This window comes from Phaethon aethereus (genome assembly GCF_964289735.1).
Source record: "Phaethon aethereus genome assembly, chromosome: 18".
NCBI classification, from domain to species: Eukaryota; Metazoa; Chordata; class Aves; order Phaethontiformes; family Phaethontidae; genus Phaethon; species Phaethon aethereus.
The window spans coordinates 10,053,621-10,074,691 of record NC_138594.1 but is presented as its reverse complement, the minus strand read 5'-3'; the positions used below and the strand labels follow the sequence as shown (position 1 = coordinate 10,074,691).

At 41.9% G+C, this 21,071-nt stretch overlaps 2 protein-coding genes across 2 annotated transcripts in view; both read left to right on the top strand.

Annotated features, from left to right (window-relative positions):
• The window catches only part of ERN1 (endoplasmic reticulum to nucleus signaling 1), a gene marked incomplete at both ends in the record, with an annotated part of 38,210 nt that extends 33,068 nt beyond the window's left edge, over positions 1-5,142 (top strand). The window contains 9 exons of the mRNA XM_082008099.1: positions 674-764; positions 1,113-1,302; positions 1,861-1,960; positions 2,413-2,612; positions 2,934-3,081; positions 3,529-3,656; positions 4,264-4,387; positions 4,647-4,714; positions 4,936-5,142. Coding sequence (XP_081864225.1) covers positions 674-764; positions 1,113-1,302; positions 1,861-1,960; positions 2,413-2,612; positions 2,934-3,081; positions 3,529-3,656; positions 4,264-4,387; positions 4,647-4,714; positions 4,936-5,142 — 1,256 coding nt within the window. The remainder of the gene's footprint in view (positions 1-673; positions 765-1,112; positions 1,303-1,860; positions 1,961-2,412; positions 2,613-2,933; positions 3,082-3,528; positions 3,657-4,263; positions 4,388-4,646; positions 4,715-4,935) is intronic.
• A 5,348-nt stretch (positions 5,143-10,490) lies between these two features.
• LOC309411575 (sterile alpha motif domain-containing protein 9-like) lies at positions 10,491-15,044 on the top strand (the record flags this gene model as incomplete). Its single annotated transcript, XM_082008247.1, has 1 exon — positions 10,491-15,044. The coding sequence occupies exon 1, from the start codon at positions 10,506-10,508 to the stop codon at positions 15,042-15,044; it is 4,539 nt and encodes a 1,512-aa protein (XP_081864373.1). The 5' UTR covers positions 10,491-10,505.
• Between the last annotated feature and the right edge of the window lie 6,027 nt (positions 15,045-21,071).

The following is a 21,071-nucleotide window of genomic DNA, read 5'->3' as shown; positions in this document are numbered from 1 at the left end:
GATAATGATACAGCACAACAATTAAAACACTTCTTAATGATACTTCACAGACCAGAAAGCTGAAAAGGACCATCACTCTCATTTAGTCTGACCACTTGCAAAACACTGTGCAGGTGTGCCATGCCCCGACTTTGAGCAGGATTAACCTGTAGCCATTTTAGGGAGAGGTTTGTTTAAATAAAAATACGTATTACGATGATTAACTGGAATCAAGAAATAAGGATTATGCAGCGCAGCCTGCCTTCCTGATCTTTCTGTGCAGTCTTTTGTCCCTTCAAAGGCTATTCGGGGAACTGCTAGTAAACCCACTTCCATAACTGTCGGTCAGCTTTTCCTAAATTCAACAAGACACCTATAAAACTTTCTAGAGTTTGTCTGCTGAGAACCCCTAGTCTCTTATACTGTCTTGAGGCGTGATCTTTCCAGACCATATATCAGGTGTTGTGTACGGAACGTGTTTGACTCTGCATGTTGGCTTACTTAGTCACCTGAGAGTATTTGCCTGCTCAGCCTGAGTACGAAAATGCAGATGTTCATTTGTTTTGATCATCTGTGTTAATTTAGAGATGAGCAAAAAGACTTTTATATACTGGCCCAGAAGGATGTGCAGTTAGTTGTAAAAGGCTGACTTGACCCATCCTAAACCAATCCTTGTTTCTTGGTTTTTGTTCAGGTGAAGATGCAAACAGAGTGATGGTTGGCAAGATTTCATTTAATCCAAAAGATGTGCTGGGACACGGAGCTGAAGGGACAATTGTTTACAGGTAGAAGACAATATGTGCATTCAGCATTAAATAGACCAATGAATGTCTTACTTGCATTAGGTCTTCTTTTAAAAAAAAAAACAACTCACACATATCTAATATGAACAGAAATTAAACCTCTCAGAAAGTATTTTGTTTGTGTCTGGGATATTTTCATGCAGTGTTTCTTCACTAGCAAAACCTACTTTTACTTCCCTTAGAAATGTTTAATGACCAAACGTATCTGTTTCCAGCATAAGAAACGCTTTAATATGCCTCTGTAAAATGTCTTCTATTGTCACTCTCTTTGTATGTGCTTTGTGTACAGAGAGTGTAAAAGGTTGACGTGGTTTTCCTTCCTGTCTGTAGAGGGACGTTTGATAACCGTGATGTTGCAGTGAAAAGAATTCTTCCTGAGTGCTTCAGCTTTGCAGACCGTGAAGTACAGTTACTGCGAGAGTCAGATGAGCATCCTAATGTGATTCGCTATTTCTGCACAGAGAAGGACCGTCAGTTTCAGTACATAGCCATCGAGCTGTGTGCTGCCACTTTACAGGAGGTGATGGGTCACTTACAAACATACAGGATTTGTGAAAGTCTTCTCCCTGGAAGGCCTTCGCTTCCTTTAGCTTAATTTTCTGAAGTGCTTGCCACAGGAGATGTTGTAGTTACTCCCGCCATCACCTCTGTGACAATGACACATTCCTACAACAGAGTTGTTTTCAGATGTTTAGAAAGACATTGCTAACCCTGTACTGATTTAAGGACAGAAGCTGTTGTCCTTTGACTTTCCTTCTTGTGAAGGACTCCCTTCTAGTCACCCTCCCCCTCCTAGCACCCAGACTTTGAAGACCCTCTACTCTTGCTTCTGGAGCACAGTGCTATATAGAATTCTAGCTCTGAATGAGGTTTTAGAGATCATCACCTTCAGCCCAAAAATGCAACACCCTCTTTTATGTGTGTTAGCAACTAACATCAGCCTGCAATTTACCCAGTGTAAACTTTTTTTTTTTTGGGGGGGTGGGGGAGGTTGAAAGGTTGTATTTACTATCTCTGCAGGGGCTAATGATAAGCAATGTTGTGGCTGAATCTTCGGTTTTTGTGTTGTAATTGACAGTATGTTGAGCAGAAGGCCTTCAGTCACCATGGCTTGCAACCCATCACTCTCCTGCAACAGACGACATCTGGTCTTGCTTACCTGCACTCCCTTAGTATTGGTAAGAATGCCTCTTTTTCAGTATTGGATGGAGAGTGGTATATTTTCTTAACTATAAAAAAGAAAAGAAATTGGTCTGGTGCTGGGAGTTTGTTTGTTCTAATCCCAGAAGAGAGTGTGGTAGAAGCTCCACCTAGTGCTGGCAGCAATGCTGTCTGTCCTTTGACACCGGCCTTGTCCCTGCAACATTTGCTGCAGTGGAGTAGTAAAGCTAGTCATTACCGTTTGCTCAGGGTGCTGTCTTTTTTGGATAGAAGTCATACACAACATGATGACTAGTGGTGAGGGAATAAAAAAAGTGATGAGCCTCTACCAAAGACAATAGTTGGAGGTTAGGACTTCGGTTTAATGAACAGTGGTTCAGACTTGTGAAAGGTTTGCAATGCAAATACATTAAAAATTTACAAATATTGTTGGGATTGCCTGGAGTGGATAAATGGGTGTTTATAATAGTCCACAGGGACCTGAAGCCCCATAACATCCTCATCTCGATGCCTAACGCCCATGGGAAAGTCAAAGCTATGATTTCAGACTTTGGCCTGTGCAAGAAGCTGGCAGTGGGCAGGCACAGCTTTAGCCGCCGGTCGGGCGTGCCAGGCACCGAAGGGTGGATTGCCCCAGAGATGCTGAGTGAAGATTGCAAAGAGAACCCTGTAAGTCTTCATCTTTCCATCAATCAGACCCGCCCCCTGGGGAGACGGTGGCACAGCCCGCGGGCGGCATGTTGTTGCAGTCAGACCTTAAGATACGCAGTACTGGCTGCCTGGGCATTCATAGAACCATAGAACAGTCTGGGTTGGAAGGGACCTTTAAAGGTCATCTAGTCCAGCCCCACATTCATGCTGGCTTGCAGCTGAACCCGTGATTTGGAAAAGTTTTCTTCTGCTCTTAGATGCAAAATAACCACCCTGTGATGGCCAGAGTCTTCACGAGAAAAAACCATGTTATTGCTATTAAAGGTTGTTTATTTGCAGACATATACCGTCGACATCTTTTCAGCTGGCTGTGTCTTTTATTACGTGGTATCTGAAGGCAGTCATCCCTTTGGCAAATCTCTACAGCGGCAAGCCAACATTCTGCTGGGTGCCTACAGCCTGGAGTCTTTAAATGCAGGGAGGCACGGTAAGAAAAGCACAGTAAACATAAAGCACTACAGCATTTAGTGAACTTTCCATGGGTGTTAAAATACCAACAGAAATGACAGAATTGTGACCCACAGTGATTCCCCGCCTGGCAGTGGTAAAAGTTGTACTCCTGAAGTAAAGTTCCGAAAGCTCTTCGAATTAGTACTACAAAGCATCTCTGGGATACAGTATTTGGAACCCTGCAAGCTTGACTGTCGAGATATTTCATGTATTTAAAGGGTACAAGAGAGCTGAACTTTGATCTTCATAATCACACTGACTCAATACTGCTGACTTTCTGTTGTTTGCCCAGCATATCTATAAGGGCAGTACTGGAGCTAGTGTTCAGGATTGTGTTGGAGGAAGTAGAGAACATAATGATTTTCTAAAGTACGGAACATTAGATTTCCCTACAGCCTAAAAATTATCACCCTTTTCCTTGCAGAAGACATAGTTGCTCGTGATTTAATAGAGCAAATGATAAATATGGACCCTCAGAAACGTCCATCTGCCAGCTGTGTGCTAAAACACCCGTTCTTTTGGAGTTTAGAAAAACAGCTCCAGTTTTTTCAGGTTTGTGTTAGCCTTTTCTATTCTTTCACTTCTAAGGACTCCTGCAGAATTCTTCAAATCTTAAAGTCAGTTTCTCCTAGCTTTGTGGATGTTTGAGGTGATAGAATCCACAAGCTTACTGTGAGGAATGAAGAAGCAAAATCGTAATACCGAGGTGGTATCTCTTAAGAAATTGGCTTAGTCTTAGAGAAGATCTTTTATAGTGGGGGCCTAGAACGTAATGTTATCAACTTAAACTGAGTGAGGAAGGTCTTGAGCAGCTAGCAATGCAGGAGGATGTGTTGCCAGGCAGGTTTTCAAGAACAGGGTAGCCCACTGTAATGAATACGCACACTTAATCCTGATGCAGGGTGGGCACTGGCTGAGGACCTGAGGTTCTTTCCAGCCTTAATCTCTATTCTGTAATTAAAAGGCTTTGGCAGATAGTGAGACAACTCATCATCTCAGAAGCTTCTGTAGCCCAGGTCCAAGCATGATGCATTGCATTGTACATTGTAATGGACTAAAGCAGAATCATAACTCCGTTATCAGGACAGGATGTAACTGGCCAGAATTATTGGGAAAAGCCTGGAAATAAAACTAGAAATAACCTGAATGTCTCTTCCAGGATGTTAGTGACCGGATAGAGAAAGAATCTTTAGATGGTCCAATAGTCAAGCAATTAGAAAGAGGCGGAAGAGAGGTGGTGAAAATGGACTGGAGAGAGCATATCACTGTTCCTCTTCAGACAGGTAATGGATAATGTTTTATCAGAGTGGGAAGGAGTTACATGCTGTTGTTTGCAGTTTGCCAGGACAGGAAAGTAACTGTCTCGGTTTTGGCACATGACCTTTACTTGTCAGCAATGTATTTCTTCAAATTAAAGTACATGTTTATATATTGAAACACAGTTATAAGGATACGTGACTGTAGGCACATGTACCTTACTTTTGAGGCCAGCAACTAAAACTGCATCAAACACAAAAGGAAATCTAGTCATTTCTTTTGCAGATCTTCGAAAATTCAGATCATATAAAGGAGGCTCAGTACGGGATCTTCTGAGGGCAATGAGAAACAAGGTAAAGGACTTCTTTCTGTAAGCAACACGCACATATGGTTAACCTTCATTTGCTGTTTCTTGACAGTCTTTCCATCTTGCCTTGTTTTAGGCATTGAGCTCCTCTAGGATAGACTAATATGAGGTTACTTTGTCAGTGAAAAAGACTGCTCTGTTTGAAAGGGGATCCTTGAACACAAAGCCTCTGACTGAGCCTTTGCTATTTTCTTCCTTCCTTTACAGAAGCACCATTACAGAGAACTGCCTCCCGAAGTGCAGGAGACCCTGGGCTCCATCCCAGATGCTTTTGTATGTTACTTTACAGCTCGTTTCCCTCACCTGCTCCTACATACCTACAATGCTATGCATATCTGCTGCCAAGAAAGACTGTTCCAGCATTACTATAATCAGGACTCCGCAGAGCTGAGCCTTGCAGGAGACACTGTTTGAGAGGGGAGGGATGGAGCTTTCTTCTCTGGGACCAACATTCCAAGCACAGGGCTGTGAAACAGGCCTACCTTTAGCAGGGAAAAGTGGGATCAAAGAGCTGAATTCTCTCTCTTTGAGGAAACCAAGCTTCCAAAAAGTGCCTTGTACCTCTGCCTGCGCTGGATCAGGAGGTGGTAGGAGCCAAGGAGCGAGCGGTAACTTCAGGAAAGCAATGAACCCTGGTGATGGAGTTATTACAAGGCAGTTTTCAAGACACTGAAAGCAGAGAGCAAAAGCTGCATATAACTGTCACCCAATATCCCTGTACTGTATGTGATTTTAAAACCGATGTGTTTTACTGCAAAGAATCAAAATACAGTGATTGAAATCATGTAATTACTAGGGACTGGGATCTGCAAAAGGAGCCTTTTAGTTGTAGCAAATCATCAGAACCTGCCATTGCACTACTGCTAGGTTATGCATTAGGCACACCACAGTGATTGTAAAGGGAATCCTTTATGATTATCCAAAAAACAGCCGAGAGAGTACGATTGCTGTTTAATCAGTACTACCCTGGAAACTTAGTCCCCTCATACTTGAGCAGGTACAATAAAGTTCTAAAAAATACTGACTTGAAAAATCAGTTAAAGGTTTACCTACTTTGAAATTAAGCCTCATTGTTTAAATATCAGCCAGTATTCACAGAAGAGCTTAGGCTTGACTTAAGTCACAGTATCAGAATAGAGCTACACAAGTAGATTCAGAAAAATACACCGGATGTTTCGCGTCACAAATGTGAGCTGCTTGTGAGAGGCTAATGGTTTCACTACTGCAAGTGTTCCTTACTTTCTTAGAAAGAAGAGTCACCAGCTGCAGAGCCAGACATAAGATGAGTCCTGGGGAAAAGGAGCCAAATAGGAAACAATGAGATGTACAGAACAGTGAGATTAGAGGCAGTGTTTTTAATGGGTGCGATAAAGCTATAAAGGAACCCCGTTTTCTCTTTGTATGGGTTGCTAATTAAATCCAAGTGAGACGATGTTTTTAAAGATGCAGTATTTCTTTTCATTGGCACTGAAGCCATGACAAAGCATTAAGAGTGCGTGAAGGATGAAGAAATGCTGAATTCTAATATAAATGGGGTGTTCTTTTACAATATATTTATTTAACATATTTATATTTATTTAATTTCTACTACAACGTGGTATCAAATCCAAGTGGTACAAGTATAAAGCATGCCAAATCATTCTTAATCAGTTTTGTGTTTATATTTAATCATATTATAACAACTGGAAGAGGAAAGTGATACTGCATCTTTCAATGGACTTCATTAAAGGAAAAATTACAAAGTGGGAATTTTTATGACTGTGCCATTGTGTCTTAAACTGATAAATTATTGACTCTACTGTGTATGATTGGGTACACACAGCTACTGTTCTGGAGCTACTTTATAGGAAGTTTTTTTCCTAGTTTTACAATGTATGGAGAGCAATTTACCTAAGATGCCAACTGTGCAAGTTTTCTAAAGCTTGAAAAAAAATAATGGTAGTTTTACCTAAGAAGATTCAAAGCCTGTTTCCTATTTTTGTACTTATCATGTAAAGTTCTTTTATAAGTCTACTAAATAAAGACTTGTACTCAGATTAAAAAATCCCAACTTCTAGTGACAATGTGTGCCTGGGGAATAAGCCAGACTGTGCCATGTGTGGACTAACACAGCTTTCAGAACCAGGGCTGGAGACAGTGAGCAGGGGCAGTCCTGCCTCCCCAGAGAAGGGGCATGCGCCTGCTCAAAACCCCCATCTTTCTGCTAGTCAAAGATACAATGCTGATACAGGAAAAAAACCGACTGCCAACCTCTCTCTCTCATGGGTGGGGGGTGAGCCTCATTTTGTTATTCCAACTGTCCCTGGGCAGCAGCCACCTACATCTTGGTGTCTGAGGCCGGTGAACAGAAGAGATAAAATGGCTGCAATGATTGCAGAGTTTTACTGCTGTGCAGTGCAGAGATACTTTTTTTTTTTTTTTTTTGGGTGTCTGTGTGAAACTTAAGCTGATAAATGATCACGTGGTTTACAGGAAAAGAAAGCCAGCCTGTAAAACAGCCTTGGCTGCTACAGCATGCCTCACATCACAAGTACAGGAACTGCCATCCTGTACCCCGGTGTTACAGAGGGCTGATGAGCCACTGGTGTTTCATGACCCTGCCAGCCTCTCTTAAGTACTTTGGTGAGCAGGTAGTTGATATAGAGAGCAACACATGGGGTGGGGGGGATCTGCACAAGCACCTTGACATGTGCCCCATTTTGGCCTTGGTGCGCAGCCACACAAGGGGTCCTCCCCAGGCCAAGGCAGGCAGCACAGGAAGCCCGCTGGGTCTCAAAGGCAGCACCGCCCAGGGAAGTAATGCTAAGAAGGGGGTGGAGACCTGGTGGATGATCAGGAGTGTTTGCTTAAAGCCGTTCTCGTTTTTATTGCTGGGAATCAGTAGGACTACTTAAGGGAGACCCACGGGAGCACTGCAGAAACACCCACAGAACTCCGACTGCTGGCAGGGCCTGGCAAGGCAGCAGGTTGGAGCCCCTTCCCCCCCGCCCCTTTGGAAACGCTTTCCTTGTGGGGCCGGATCTGGCACTACAGCACCCGAGAGAGTTCAGTTACCTGCAGCTCTACAAGGTAAGTAAGTCAGTCCCCCTGTGCGGTGGGGTCCTGCATGGGGAGATGATGAGGGGAGGAAGGGTGGGAAGGGGAGGTTATTCTCTGCCCTGCAGGTGACTTTGCTGGTAGCAAGCCTGGGAAAAGCAAGGCTTTCCCTGCACTGCTGCCCTCCCAGCCCTGCCCACCCCAGGAAAAGACCAGCTCGGCAGTCAGGGGACCATCTGAGCAGCTCAGGCAGCGGGGGAGGCAGACACCTCTGCCCCCATACACCCCTGGCTACAGCCCTTCCCTGCCCACCCACGCAGCTGGCAGTACCCACGTCCACCGGAGCGCATGCAGGCTGCGGGCCCCACACAGCCACGGCCGCTCAGCCCCTGGGCTCCTCTTAAAAACAGGTAGGGTCCCCTCCAGCACAGGGCTCTGCAGCCCCTGGATGCACATCCACAGCACTGCCAGGATGCTCCACCCTAGTTTCTATTGCCATCAAGTTTCGTTTTCGCCCAAAACACTGCCTGACGTCAGCTGTTCACAGCATGGCACGGCAGAAAGACAGGCACGGGGCAGGGAGAGGGAAGTGTCACCACAAGCCAAGTCTCTCTACAAGCACAGCCCTGGGACAGGGGCCACAGGCACAGGAAGGCCAGTATTTCAGGGATAGTTTTAGCCCCATTGCTCAGGTGGCAGCGGGAATCGGTCTCCAACCATTTTTCTAACCCCCAGCTTGTTTACACTTAACTCAGGAAGGACCTGCTTACAGCTACAGCACATCACAGCAGTCTGGTAACAGGTTCCCCTTAAAGCCACTCACTTAAACTGAAGCTACTGGGCATGCTGGTGCCTCAGTCAGCCCACAAGCTTTCTACAGGGCTGGCCAGGTGCTTAAACAGTAACTACGCACTTATTTTTTCTAGCATCCCCCATTCTCCTAGACCCGTATGTCCCCAAATGGCCACCTTCTGTTGAACTCGGCTCTTGCTGAGCCATGGTCCTGGGGAGTGAGTACTCGTCCCTTCCCTCAGTAACAAGCTTCCTTCTTCCAGACATTGCAAGGGGTTTGCGCAGAGGCCCACAACTTGCCTTTTATGCTGGCTGCACTAGCAACTGCTCCTTTTACACTTGAATTCAGAGGCCAAGTGTTGCTGTTGTACCACCACAAGCTGCAGGGATAAAGCTGACCTGGCTACAGACACCTGCTGAACCAGCACAGAGATGAGCTTTCACACTACAGTTAAGAGAAACATCAGCACCACCATCCCCCTTTCACTGTGGCCCTTGTTGACTAGTTCGTAGCTCATGGATGGTTACTGTTGACTGTGAATCTATCAGTCATACATTGCTGGTGTTACACTGAGCAGGCTTATTTAACTCTGCAGTACAGAACCAGCGATCCCTGCTACAGTCTCTGTACCCCTGTAAATGGAGCCTGAGCAAGGCAGAAGATGTTATGCATCAACCAGGCCAGGACATCCCACCAAAAAAAAAAAAAAAATCTTCATGGAAAATCCAGTGAGCACCAGAACAGATGTGGAAAAAGGGTGGAGGGGGGAAAAGGGGAGAAGGAGAGAGTACACACCAAAAAAAGTGAGAAAAAAGGGAGTGTGAGGGAACAAGAGGCAAGGAGAAAGTGAGTGAGAAAAAGGCAGGAATAAAAAGCAAGTGATATCCTGCAGCCTAGGGGACTCATTAGCGCTGGGCCTCCTTTTTTCCAACATCTAACAGAAGTAGCTGTTAGATGGGCACAGCTGTCAACTCATGCTTCTCATGCCAAACCCCATCTCCTTCACACACACATCTGTGTCAGCAGCAAGAACAGCTGCCTTCAGTACAGGCGTACAGCAGCAGTGTAGCTGGCAAGACTGGGCTTTCAGAGGTACAGAAACTACCTTGGCCCAAAAAGGTGGAGAGGAATTTGGGAAAACAGAACAAGGCAGTCAACTTTAGGTAACACAGGAATGTTAACTGTAAATCTGAAGACAAGTTATTTTTTTTCCCCCCTCTAGGATTTTACACGTTAACAGCAGGATTTCACTCATCAAAAGCAATGGGTATGTGTTGCTTCCAGAAAATTTGTACTTTATATGTAATAATTTGCTTTTTAATGTCTGCATTTTAAGGGTTCATCTCTAGTTGGGAACTAATTGGGTAACTCTTAACATCATCTTACGGTTTGTACTGATGCTATCTTCATCTAGCAGAAAATAAACACACTTAAGTGGGTAAATGACCTACCCAAACCTCTCTAGTTCGAAGAATTCAGCCCGTGTCAGTTCCGATAACCTTATCACATCATTCCCTTCAAAAAACATTTTGGCTTATTTCCATGACTCTCTTTGAGGATCGTTTCCAAACCTCCTTCACGGTTTCCTGCTTCACTGATTTATTAGTCTTATACCACTGCTAAGCACAGCTCATTGATTAAGACTAAGGATGCTTTTAGTCATCAGAACTGACATATCTCAGAAGTTAAGGCACAGTCTCTCACTGTGACTGGTAGAAAGAAGACAATTTAGCATTCAATGTAGCCAGTTTTGCAAGGATTATGCCTTGTCAAAACGTTGACGTTTCTAGTTTGTATTACTAATACGTAATTTTAATTTCTAGATTACAGAACATTACCTGTGAATAAATGGGATGAGAACCATGTCCAACATTGGCTAGAATCTACTGGTATCAAGAAAGAGTATGTAGAAAAACTATACGCGGAAGAAGTGACAGGTCCAGCACTAATGGAACTGGATGACTCTTTCCTCAAAGGCATAGGTATGAAGGGAGGTCAAATCCACATGTTAATCCGCAAGAGAAACGAACTTCTGCAGCTACAGCAAAAAGCCAAGCATTCCAGCAGCAAAACATCTGACAGAACTGATGCACAAATAGATCCAGTAAAACCCAGAAACTCCCCCGCTCAAAAAGTTTCCAGTGAAGACAGCTGTGGTCCAGTAGATAAAACTAGGAGAGACAACACAGCTGCTACTTCTGGCAAGAAGCAAAGGAGAAGTAGCAAATCCCAACTTGAAAGTACTGATGAAGTTTTAGAGCTCAGCAACTGTCGACCATTTAGAAGTCAGAATACTGATTTCAAATACGTGAAAGACAGAGTTCTTGCTCCAGAATCAGGAGTCAATGGTTTAATCACTCCTTGCCATGAATACAAATCCTTTGCCACTGCTGCAGAACTGAACAAAAATCAACTGCAGTCAAAATTTGCCTGCGAAGTGATACGATTTGCTTCAGCCTGCATGAACATTCGAACAAATGGCACCATACATTTTGGTGTTATGGACAGCGTTGAGGATACGGGTTGGAAACATGGACAGATCAGTGGCATAAAGGTAAAAGAGAGAGAATACTACATTGATGCATTAGATTATATAGAAAAGTGTTTTTGTGAAAATGTACAAGAAATTGCAAGGAAATGTATTCACCCACCTGTTTTTGTTGAAGTGATTTCAAAAGACTCTCAGGAACAAAGATTTGTGGTGGAGGTTGACATTGAACCCACATCCAATTTAGTAAAGAACAGATTTTTTGAAGTGTATTTGCCAAAATACAATGAAGGCAGCCAGAAGGTGACCCTAACAAAAGATCGAGCTCTCTATCAGAGACTAGGAGCAAAATCTGAACCCGTAAAGCACAATGATCTAGCTACTTTTATTCAGGGTTTACAAGACAGGGATGTTCAAAGAGAAAAAGCAGAGCTCTCCTGCACAGAGGTATATACAGAAATACCTCAAAATTTAGGAAGAAAGTTATCAATCTTACTAAACGATGGCAAAAGCTATATGGATGATTCCCTACGGTACATCCTTGTCACAAACAGATGTGAAAAGGATGACCTTAACTACATCAGCTTTTTAATGCACTTGAATATTTTCTGCGTCTTTGACTTTGATGAAGATTCTAATGTGTCAGGGCTGTACAGCAAATACAAGGAACACCATGCAACAAGGTCTTATTTTTTACAGGATTTTTCCAATGAAAGTAAGACTGGCAACCCTCCCTCTCAGAAACATTTGTGCCTGTTTGATCAGACCAGCTGGATATTCTGCAATGGGCGTAGTGATTTCCTCGGGGATGAAAAACCTTGTGATGAAAATACATGGATTAGAACCAAAAAAAAATACCTTAAGAAAGCAATTACTCGTATCTGTGATGAAATCCTGCCAAAGCGGTCTTTCATTGTGCTTTTCCTGTTGCTTTCACCAGTGCAGAAACCACTTGTAGACACCTTCCAGGAATTCTATACAGAGATGAACGGCACAGAGTATATTGTTTGCATTGCAGAGTCCAGAGAAAATTATGGGAAGTGGGCTAATTTAGCTCAGGCATCCTGCAGCATTGAGACACTAGAACAATGCAGTATCGTGGGTATGAAACTAAGTCACATAGATGCCACCATTCAAACAATGCTGCCTTCTACAGCACAACCCAGACATCTGCCAGTTTCCACTAGAGGGCTGTGTACGCTTCCCTCACTGGAAGAAGAGAAACTGTTTTCCTTGGAAATCCTTTGTGTTGACCAATGTGATGATATCAAATTAGATCTTTTGACTGAAAGAGAAATACAAGAAATAGAGCAAAATTTTTACCGAGGGAGAAAAATCATCTGGGAAAACTTCTGGCTCGCTGATAAAAGATGCTGTGGGGCAATCATTGAACGTGAAGCATGTAAGGATGCTAGCAAACTCCTAGATGACATTTTACGAGGAAGTGGACTCAATTATTCTGTGGCTAAACTAAAGATATTTCACCATCCTGGAAGTGGTGGAAGCACAATAGCACGGCAAGTTCTATGGAAAAGAAGAAAGGATTTAAGATGTGCTGTCATCAAATCTTCATATTCACCTGCAACTGTTTGTGAGCATGCACTTGCGTTTAGAGATTACGAAGAAAAAGAAATCAGTCACTGTCTTCCTGTGCTCCTCCTGATCGAAGATTACGATGAAGACTATTTAGAAGAACTAAGGAATGAGTTAATGGATGCTGTAGCAACTAGGAAAATTAATTCCCCCAGACCTTACTTCATCCTCATGTGCTGCAGACGATCCAATGACCCCGAAAGGCTTTGCAAGGCTTCTCCACTGGACACAGTTGCTGTCACTCACAAGCTGACAGACTCAGAGAAAAGTCTGTTCAGAACTAAACTTGAAAAACTGAAGCAGAAAGATGTCAAGCCAGAATTCATACTTACATTTGTCCTGATGTGTGAGGAGTTCAATGAAACATACGTGAGAGACTTTGTAGGGCACATATTGCAAGACATAGACCGTTCTTCTCGTGATACATGTTTGATGCGTTATGTGGCTTTGCTTAATTTTTATGTACCCAATTCATATTTTTCATTGTCACACTGTGAGGCTTTTCTGGGACTGGGGGTATATACAGAAAGGAAATCAAGAGCATATGATTTCAAAAGTCACTTGAGTGAACAAGCAAGAATGATTTTTATTGAGCTAAGGGAAAGTACTACATATATTTCATCTGTTCAGATAATACACTGTCTGGTTGCAAAAGAAATTCTGCATCAGCTTTCAGGGAATGAACCTCAAAGTCAACTTGCAATGACACTTCTTCAGGAAAAGACGCTCTTTGAAAACAGATTCGGACAAGAGGAATTCATAAAGTTCATCAGAGATCTGTTTATTCGACGTGATAAAAGGAGCAGAGGTGACAATACTGACACTCTTTTCTCCCCATTCATTGAACATGTCTGTAAGGCTGAAGACTGTGAAAAGGCTATAGCTGTTTTAAAAGCTGCATATGAACTCATTGGAAAAGATCCTTTTTTTGCCCAGCAGCTTGCTAGACTGCATTACAACAATGAAAAATTTAAAGACGCAGAGTATTGGGCAGGGGTTGCAAAATCTCATTTGCCAAATGATTCTTATATTTTAGATACAGAAGGTCAAGTCTACAGGAAATGGTTTAGTTTCACTGTGGATAAAATGACACAGGAGGACACTCCTGAAAGCATCATTCAAAAGATAGAGATTGCTCTCAAAGCTATGAAATGCTTCAGGGCTGCACAACAGGCTGCAAAAGCAGAACGTGACAGTATGAACAACGCTGGCTATTTTGGAGAAGTAGAAGTAGGATGTCGTCTTCTTAGATTTTTGTCCACAGTCCATGTATTTCGCAGAAGTCCAGAGGGGGAATATTCTGAGCTTGTGAAATACCTGATCACAGATTACATTCCTAAAGACATTGAAAAAACATGGGGAAGGCTTCACTCCCGCCTAAAAGGCTTACGCCAGAACCTATACAATGCTCTGGAATGGATTTCAGAAGACCTAAGTTACTTCCAAACAGATAAAAACCATGAGAAGGAAGAGGAAAAAGATGAAAAGGAGGAACAAATTTATAATCCCAGAAAATGGCTAAAGAGACAATCTGAGGTATATGCCAAATTCTTCATCTCAACATCACTTACTGAGAGCAGTGTCCCTGAGAGCCAGCTGATTAGACGCATGAATATTTATAAGAGTGGTGGAGGTAGTATCACTAATATTCTATCATTCTTAACAGACAAGAAAGAAAATAGGTCAGCTGAAAAATTAGAGAAGATCCTTAGTTTCTATACAGAAAACCCACTAAGGGACAGGCTGGAGGACAACGATCTGATCAATTATATTTTGTGCCACATCACACTAGCATGCTTAGCACCAGGATCAGCCAAACTTCTTCCAGTGCAAACTCTTCGTGAGCTCAGTGTAAGATTCTTTAAAGGAAAAAGACTATTTCCAGCAAGTGCCCATTTTTTGCTCACCTTGCTGTACTGGCCAGATGAGGCATTAGACAAAGAGCCTAATCCAGACAAAGATGAAATTCTAAACTCAGCCCTTCAAACCCTGAAACGTTTCTATGACATCAAGATGAAAGATGTTCCTACCAGAAAGAAAAGAATCTACACTCACTTTTTTCTGGGAAAGGGTTATGGCTTAGGTAAGATTGTGCACAAAACTAAAATTGATAAATTAATTAGCGGGTCCTTAGATGAGAGGAGAATGAAGTGGCTACATGGAACTGTATGGAATATTGCCAGGATTCGTGACATTCTCAAAAGAGTTTCTGGTTGGACCAAGGACAGAAATTTATTTATACGTGGTCACGTGAAAGAGTTTCCTATCTTGCCACTCCATCGTGATTCAGTGCCCCCTGGAAATGAAAATGTGACCTTTTATTTAGGTTTTTCATTTAATGGTCTTGTTGCTTTCAATATTGAGGTTGAAAATAACCCAACTGTCAGCAGAATACAAGGTATTTAGTACACTGACAGTACCTACCATGCTGTTTGAAGATACAGCACTGAAATTGTCCACTGTCACAAAAAAGTGGACTGCATTGGCTGAACACGAGGTAGCAAGATAACCACAATTAACTACTACAATAATGACCAAATATCTAAAAAAATTTGAAACCAACTAGTAATATATACCTTGAAACAGAAGCCTCTGATACTTCTGAAGACACCAAAAGCAAGATTTTAAACTTAAGACAGTAATAAGGGCGGGGGGGGGGAGATGATGAGACCCACTGTTTCTCCTCCCTACCCCCAAATATTTGGAGAACTGAGCTCTGGAATAAACAGGTATAGTGGGGATCCCTTTCTTCTCAGCTCACAGATCAGGATTTTAAATTAATTTCTGAGTGGTCCTGATCAGTAACAGAATCTGTCCACTGTAACCATACGTTTTTTCTTCTTCCTGCATCAGCAACAAAAAGTTTAAGTGAACTTCTAACATGTTTACCACACTGGCTGTAACATACTTCACTCATTAACATGTACCATGTGAGAAATGCATCTACCCATCAACTGCAAGCAAATATCCAGTATAGAAGCACAGAGAGAAAGTGAGCAATTTTTAAGTTGACTTTGCAAACACCAGGATTGATAGAACAGGTCTCCAATTTTACATCGCTTTTTACATTGCTTCTCCATGTGAATATTACAAACCATACTAGATATATCTGAATCTGCGGAGGGGTGCAGAGATATGTGAGCAGTTAGATATAGGTGACAAAATATTATTTGTAAGTCTGTTACGACTTCATAATCCAAACAATTCCTGCACTTGGTGAAATGTTTTTGCAGCATTATTCAAGAAATGTCTGCAGTACAACTCCAATTTGTCTATTGTATATATCCATGCTTGAAAACATTGTTTCAATGTTTCAAATTTGCTAATTTTAAAAACGCAAAGAAGTTTTGTTGTCAGCACTGTGTCTGCAACCATCATGTCACATTAAGCTTCTAATAATAAAGCCGCCTCTTATTCTTGGAGTTTCACATTGTTTGCTACTATATTGTCACTAAAATTTCCAGAAAGCCTGTCATATAGCTTAAGTTTTAAACTAATAAACAACCTTTAGGAAAAATAACCATTTCTACGTGAGCTTAATTACCCTACCTGAAGATGTAGTTCTAACAGTAGCAAGGTATGATTTGCTTTTCCAACTTGAGTCAAGATCTGGGCACAGCCAAAAAACTGTAAAAGGAATTGCAAGCCACTATGAATTCAAATCAAACAGGATGAAACCAAAGATTATTCTATCTAGTCCAAGCCTTTACCTCCTGGCCTTAGGAAGCAGAAACAGAACTTGTGACTGGGTAGCCAAGCCAATAGTTGTCTCCTTCCCTTGCCTTCAACCTGGGAGACACAACAGCAGTCAACTCTTGGGAAGGCTGCACTTTTTGTTTGGGAAATCCAGGCTGGCAGATTTCACCAGGGTTAAGTAAACAATTAAAGGTTAAGCTTAACCTTGAGGGATTAAGCACATCAAAAGCAGCTCTCCCCAAGACAAGCTAGGAAGGTGCACTGGGGGAGCAAATCACAATAGCACCTGAACTGCAAGGAGCAAGAGCCCTGGAGTCTAGAGGAAGCCGCCTCTGTCCCCCATCCTTGATGCAGGGGCAAGGCAGGGTGTGTATGTTTGAAAAGTTACTTGGGAAAAGAGAGCTTTCTGAAGTCTAGCACCAGGCATATAGATGGCTTCAAGCCAGAACAGAAGTAGGATAAGCAAACTAACTTGAAAAGCACGGGCCCTAAAAGAAAGCACCAACTTGCTGAACAGTTTATACAACCTGCTCAAATGCTGTGGCGAAAAAGTTGCTTTTGTTTTCAAACTGTTAACATGATGAAAAATCAAAGCCAGCCCTCTTAGTTAAGAGGGTTGTCTTGTAACTTGTTCCCTTCCTGCCTGCAGACACCTGACTGGATACTGTAGCTAGCTATGCTTTGCCCTGTAGACCACACCACTGCACTCTCGAGTCTTTCCTTTGAGGCCTATGTAGGGGTCTTGCTTTCCAAAGATACCCATTTCTACCTCTTAGAAACTAAGGGCTTAGATACAAACTCATTACCTCATTAAGGTATTTTAAACACCATCCTCTCCTTGTGCCCTGCAGAAAAAACGATTTAGAGAAAAAGCATAAACAGACAGGCACTGGGGGTCCTGCATTACAACACAAGCTACTGAGGCCCACAGGGCAGAAAGTACAGCCCCAGCCTTCTTAGTCTTTACCCAGTCATACTCAAATGCCCAAAGAGTCTGATAAAGCAAACTTGAGTGCTTTAACCAGCCAGGCAACACACAAACTCCTTTGCTCTAGCCAGCTTTTAGGACAACGCAGTTCCCATGTTTTTCAAATGCCCCTTCAGATCTCCCTAGAGCTGAACAGGCTATAGGACAAACTCCAGTAAGGAGTTCATGCAAAGCAGCAGTCTTCCATGGAGTCCTCTACTTAGTATTAAGCTCATTACACATATCCAACTCAAAATGCCATGAGTTGTTCCAGGTAATGTAGCATTAAAAACCATGGATTTATCTTCCTTTTACGACCTCTTAGAAATTCATCTAAGAGTAAACAGTGAGACCAACCAGCCTAGCAAAGTAATCCATTCTCATCCTGTAGGCAAGAGTTGCAAGAGCATACATCTTCAAAGCTACCTCATCTCTCCAGTGTTCTCTCTCCAGCAGTTTGTTCTAGAAGAGTTTAGAACAGACCACTTCACAGCATGTCCTCTCTACCACGTTTTAGGAAAATGCTATTAGATACTTCTCCTCCATATTCCCCCTGACTCTTCCAATTTAAATAGTCAAATTTTTTGTACAGTCAGTTCAGCAGAAGGACAGCAGATCAGCAGCAAAAGGAAGCTATAGGTTAAGAAGTCATGATTCATCTGCTAGTCTTCAGGTACAGATCACGATTCATCTGCTAGTCTTCAGGTACAGATCACTTAAAGCTCACATGAATGAGTTTTTGCAGTTTATAGTCAAGTATAGCTAGTACAAACCGTAACACGAGTGAAGGTGGATTTTACGCTTACATGCACTTTGGAACAGCTAACATTCACTAAAATAATGATTTAAATAGGTCCTCAAGAGGAGAAAAAAATTGCACAGAAACAGTGGTTCACTTCTGTTTAATCAGAGACTGTTACAAAGTGGTAGACATACATTACAGACAAGTATATGTTCAATGATCCATTCCTGAAGCATACAGTTCACAGAAGGTTCCCAAGAGATGCAAATGATGTTGGCTCCGTATTTTCTTTGAATCTTCTTTGTAAACTGAATGCTATAAAATTAAGCTAGTTACTGTTACTATTATTTGCATGCATTAAAGTGATGCACATACTTACCAGTCTCTCTCGAATTAAATTCAGTATCAATATTTTTCCACCTGTCTTTTGAAAAAGGTCAATGATCCCATCCCTTCCATACTATGTATACAACAGCAGTATCAAGTTACAGAAAAAACCTTCACGACACACTAACTTCTGTGGCTGTACTGCTACTGAGAAGGGACACAATCCAATCATGTGCTTTAAGGTATTTTAAGAAGGTACTAAAAAGTTCAGAGTCTGGGTTCACTGCACAGCGACCAGAACCTCTGTAGAGGTGATTCGGAGTCGTTAAGCAGAAGTCTAAACGAAATAGTGTGAAATAACTCACTGTTCCATATATACTATATCAGAACTGGGAAGGAAGGCTTCTGAACCACATTAGACTGGACAGCTGCTGTAACAGTATATTGGAAGTTCACAGAATCACAGAATGGTAGGGGTTGGAAGGGACCTCTGAAGACCATCTGGTCCAACCCCCCTGCCATGGCAGGATCAACTAGGGCAGGTTGCACAGGAACGTGTCCAGTCGGTTTTTGACGGTCTCCAGAGAAGGAGACTCCACAACCTCTCTGGGAAGCCTGTTCCAGTGCTCCATCACCCTCACAGTAAAGAAGTTTTTCCTCATGTTGAGGTGGAACTTCCTGTGCTGCAGTTTGTGCCCACTGACCCTCATCCTATCACTGGGCACTACTGAAAAGAGACTGGCTCTCTTTAAGTTGAGCTACAACTTAAGACTGCTCCCCTGGTTATGAAAGCTCACATTCCTAGGATTGCTTTGGTCTCATCTCAAGAGAAAACAAATGTAAATTCTACCAAAAAGTACTGTTAATTAATTGCCATAAAACATTTCACAAAGAGATTACATTCTACCAGAGTTCGTATTAGGACCTACCCCTTGACAAATGTACTTTTTGTTGGTAAGACACTAAAGAACACCACTACCCTTTAGTTATCCCCACTGATTGCCAAGCTGGTGTACAAGTAGTACAGGTCAGCATCTAACTACCGTCAAAACTGAGACTTCACAAAGTAATTCAGCAGCCAAAAGCAATCAGTTATTCATTCCACCTTATTACTGAGCACTGTAGTATCAACTAGTGTCAATCACAGAAGCTAAAAGAAAGATGTGTACATGCTGTTAATAGGATAATGGCCTCACAGCAAGGTATCCCTATTATTCATGCCCATCTGCCATTAAGATTTGGGAAATATAGGCAAAGACAGAGTATCAACTTTATTATAAAACTTTCCTTTTTTTTCTTGTAGGGAGAAACACCTACACAACATTATTCAAAAATTTGCATGTAGCTAGTTCCACAGACAAAACAATTTAGTGGGATTGATTGAGAACTGATGTAGAGAAGATGCCAGAAGATGGGCTTCAAGTGTTAACTATTCTAAAACTTGGGAAGATACAATCCCCTTCAAACTTTTTATGTTATTATGAATTCTGCAGTGTCGCATAAGACTTCAAAATTCTAAAATAAGCAGTATTTCTGGACGCATCAAGTCACTCATGAAACTACTCTAGACCATTCAGATGAGCTGGCAAAACTAAAGTATCTGTTCAGCAACTACACTAATATGATCTTCCCAATACCTATTTTCTATATAATTATCCACCAATGATATCAAAAGCCCCTTAAATTCACCGTGTGATAACATGCCCTTGAGAAGTCAATTAAAGCACAGTTTTACAGCTCATGCAGCTGTGAAACTACGCTATGTGCTCCAGCACAGAAAGTTTGTGTCTCCCGTGCTGATATGTAGAGATGAGGTACACGAAGTTTAAATAAAAATAAATGTATGCAGCTATTCTGGAGAAGGTTGCATCTTTTATCCAAACACAAAGAATCTCTCCTATTTTCTTTTAAGGTGCAAAATATTCTATAAAATAAAAATAAAATGCCAAAATTTCTGGGAATATGGAATAGAGCAGAAGGAAAAAAGAATAGAGGCAGAGCAGTAACTGTGGAGCAAGATAAAACAGCTGGCCAAAACCACATTTGTAGGCAGCCTCTGAAGTGCTGAAATAGGCTAACAAAAAAAAAAAAAAAAAAAAGAGAACAACCACCTCCTGGCTTACAGGCCTAACAAAGTAAAAATCTGTTGGTAGGAAACAGTAATTAGCAATAGCTAAAGAAAATCGAAAGAAAGATTACATTACTGCTATGGATTCTTACAAACAGAAATGCTTATTCCCCAACACAACAAATACAGTATCCTATAATTGGTTCACTGATAAAACAGCCTCTTTTATAATGGGTATGTTACTGAAGAAGAGACTTCAACTTTAGATCTTCACACTCTTCAGTAACACCAATGGCTACTTGTTAAGGTTCCATATTAAATTTTCCTTAAGTGCTTGCAGATATTACCTGCCCACAAGCGCAGTTAAAACCATTACAGATCTTAAAAAAAAAAAATTCTAGATGTTCACTCACTACTGAAAACAGTAGCAGGTAACAGATACATTCACATTTCAGAGACCAAAATTCCCCTCATGTATTTAAGTGGTATCATTTGAACAAATTATTTCAAACAGGAACATCAGGTACTTACAGATTAAACTAACCTGTACTGGCAGTGCTGTGGAATTTTTCTTCTCTACCAGTAAGTAGCAAATGCTGAAATTCTGCTGCTAGTTAACAGAAACACAAATTG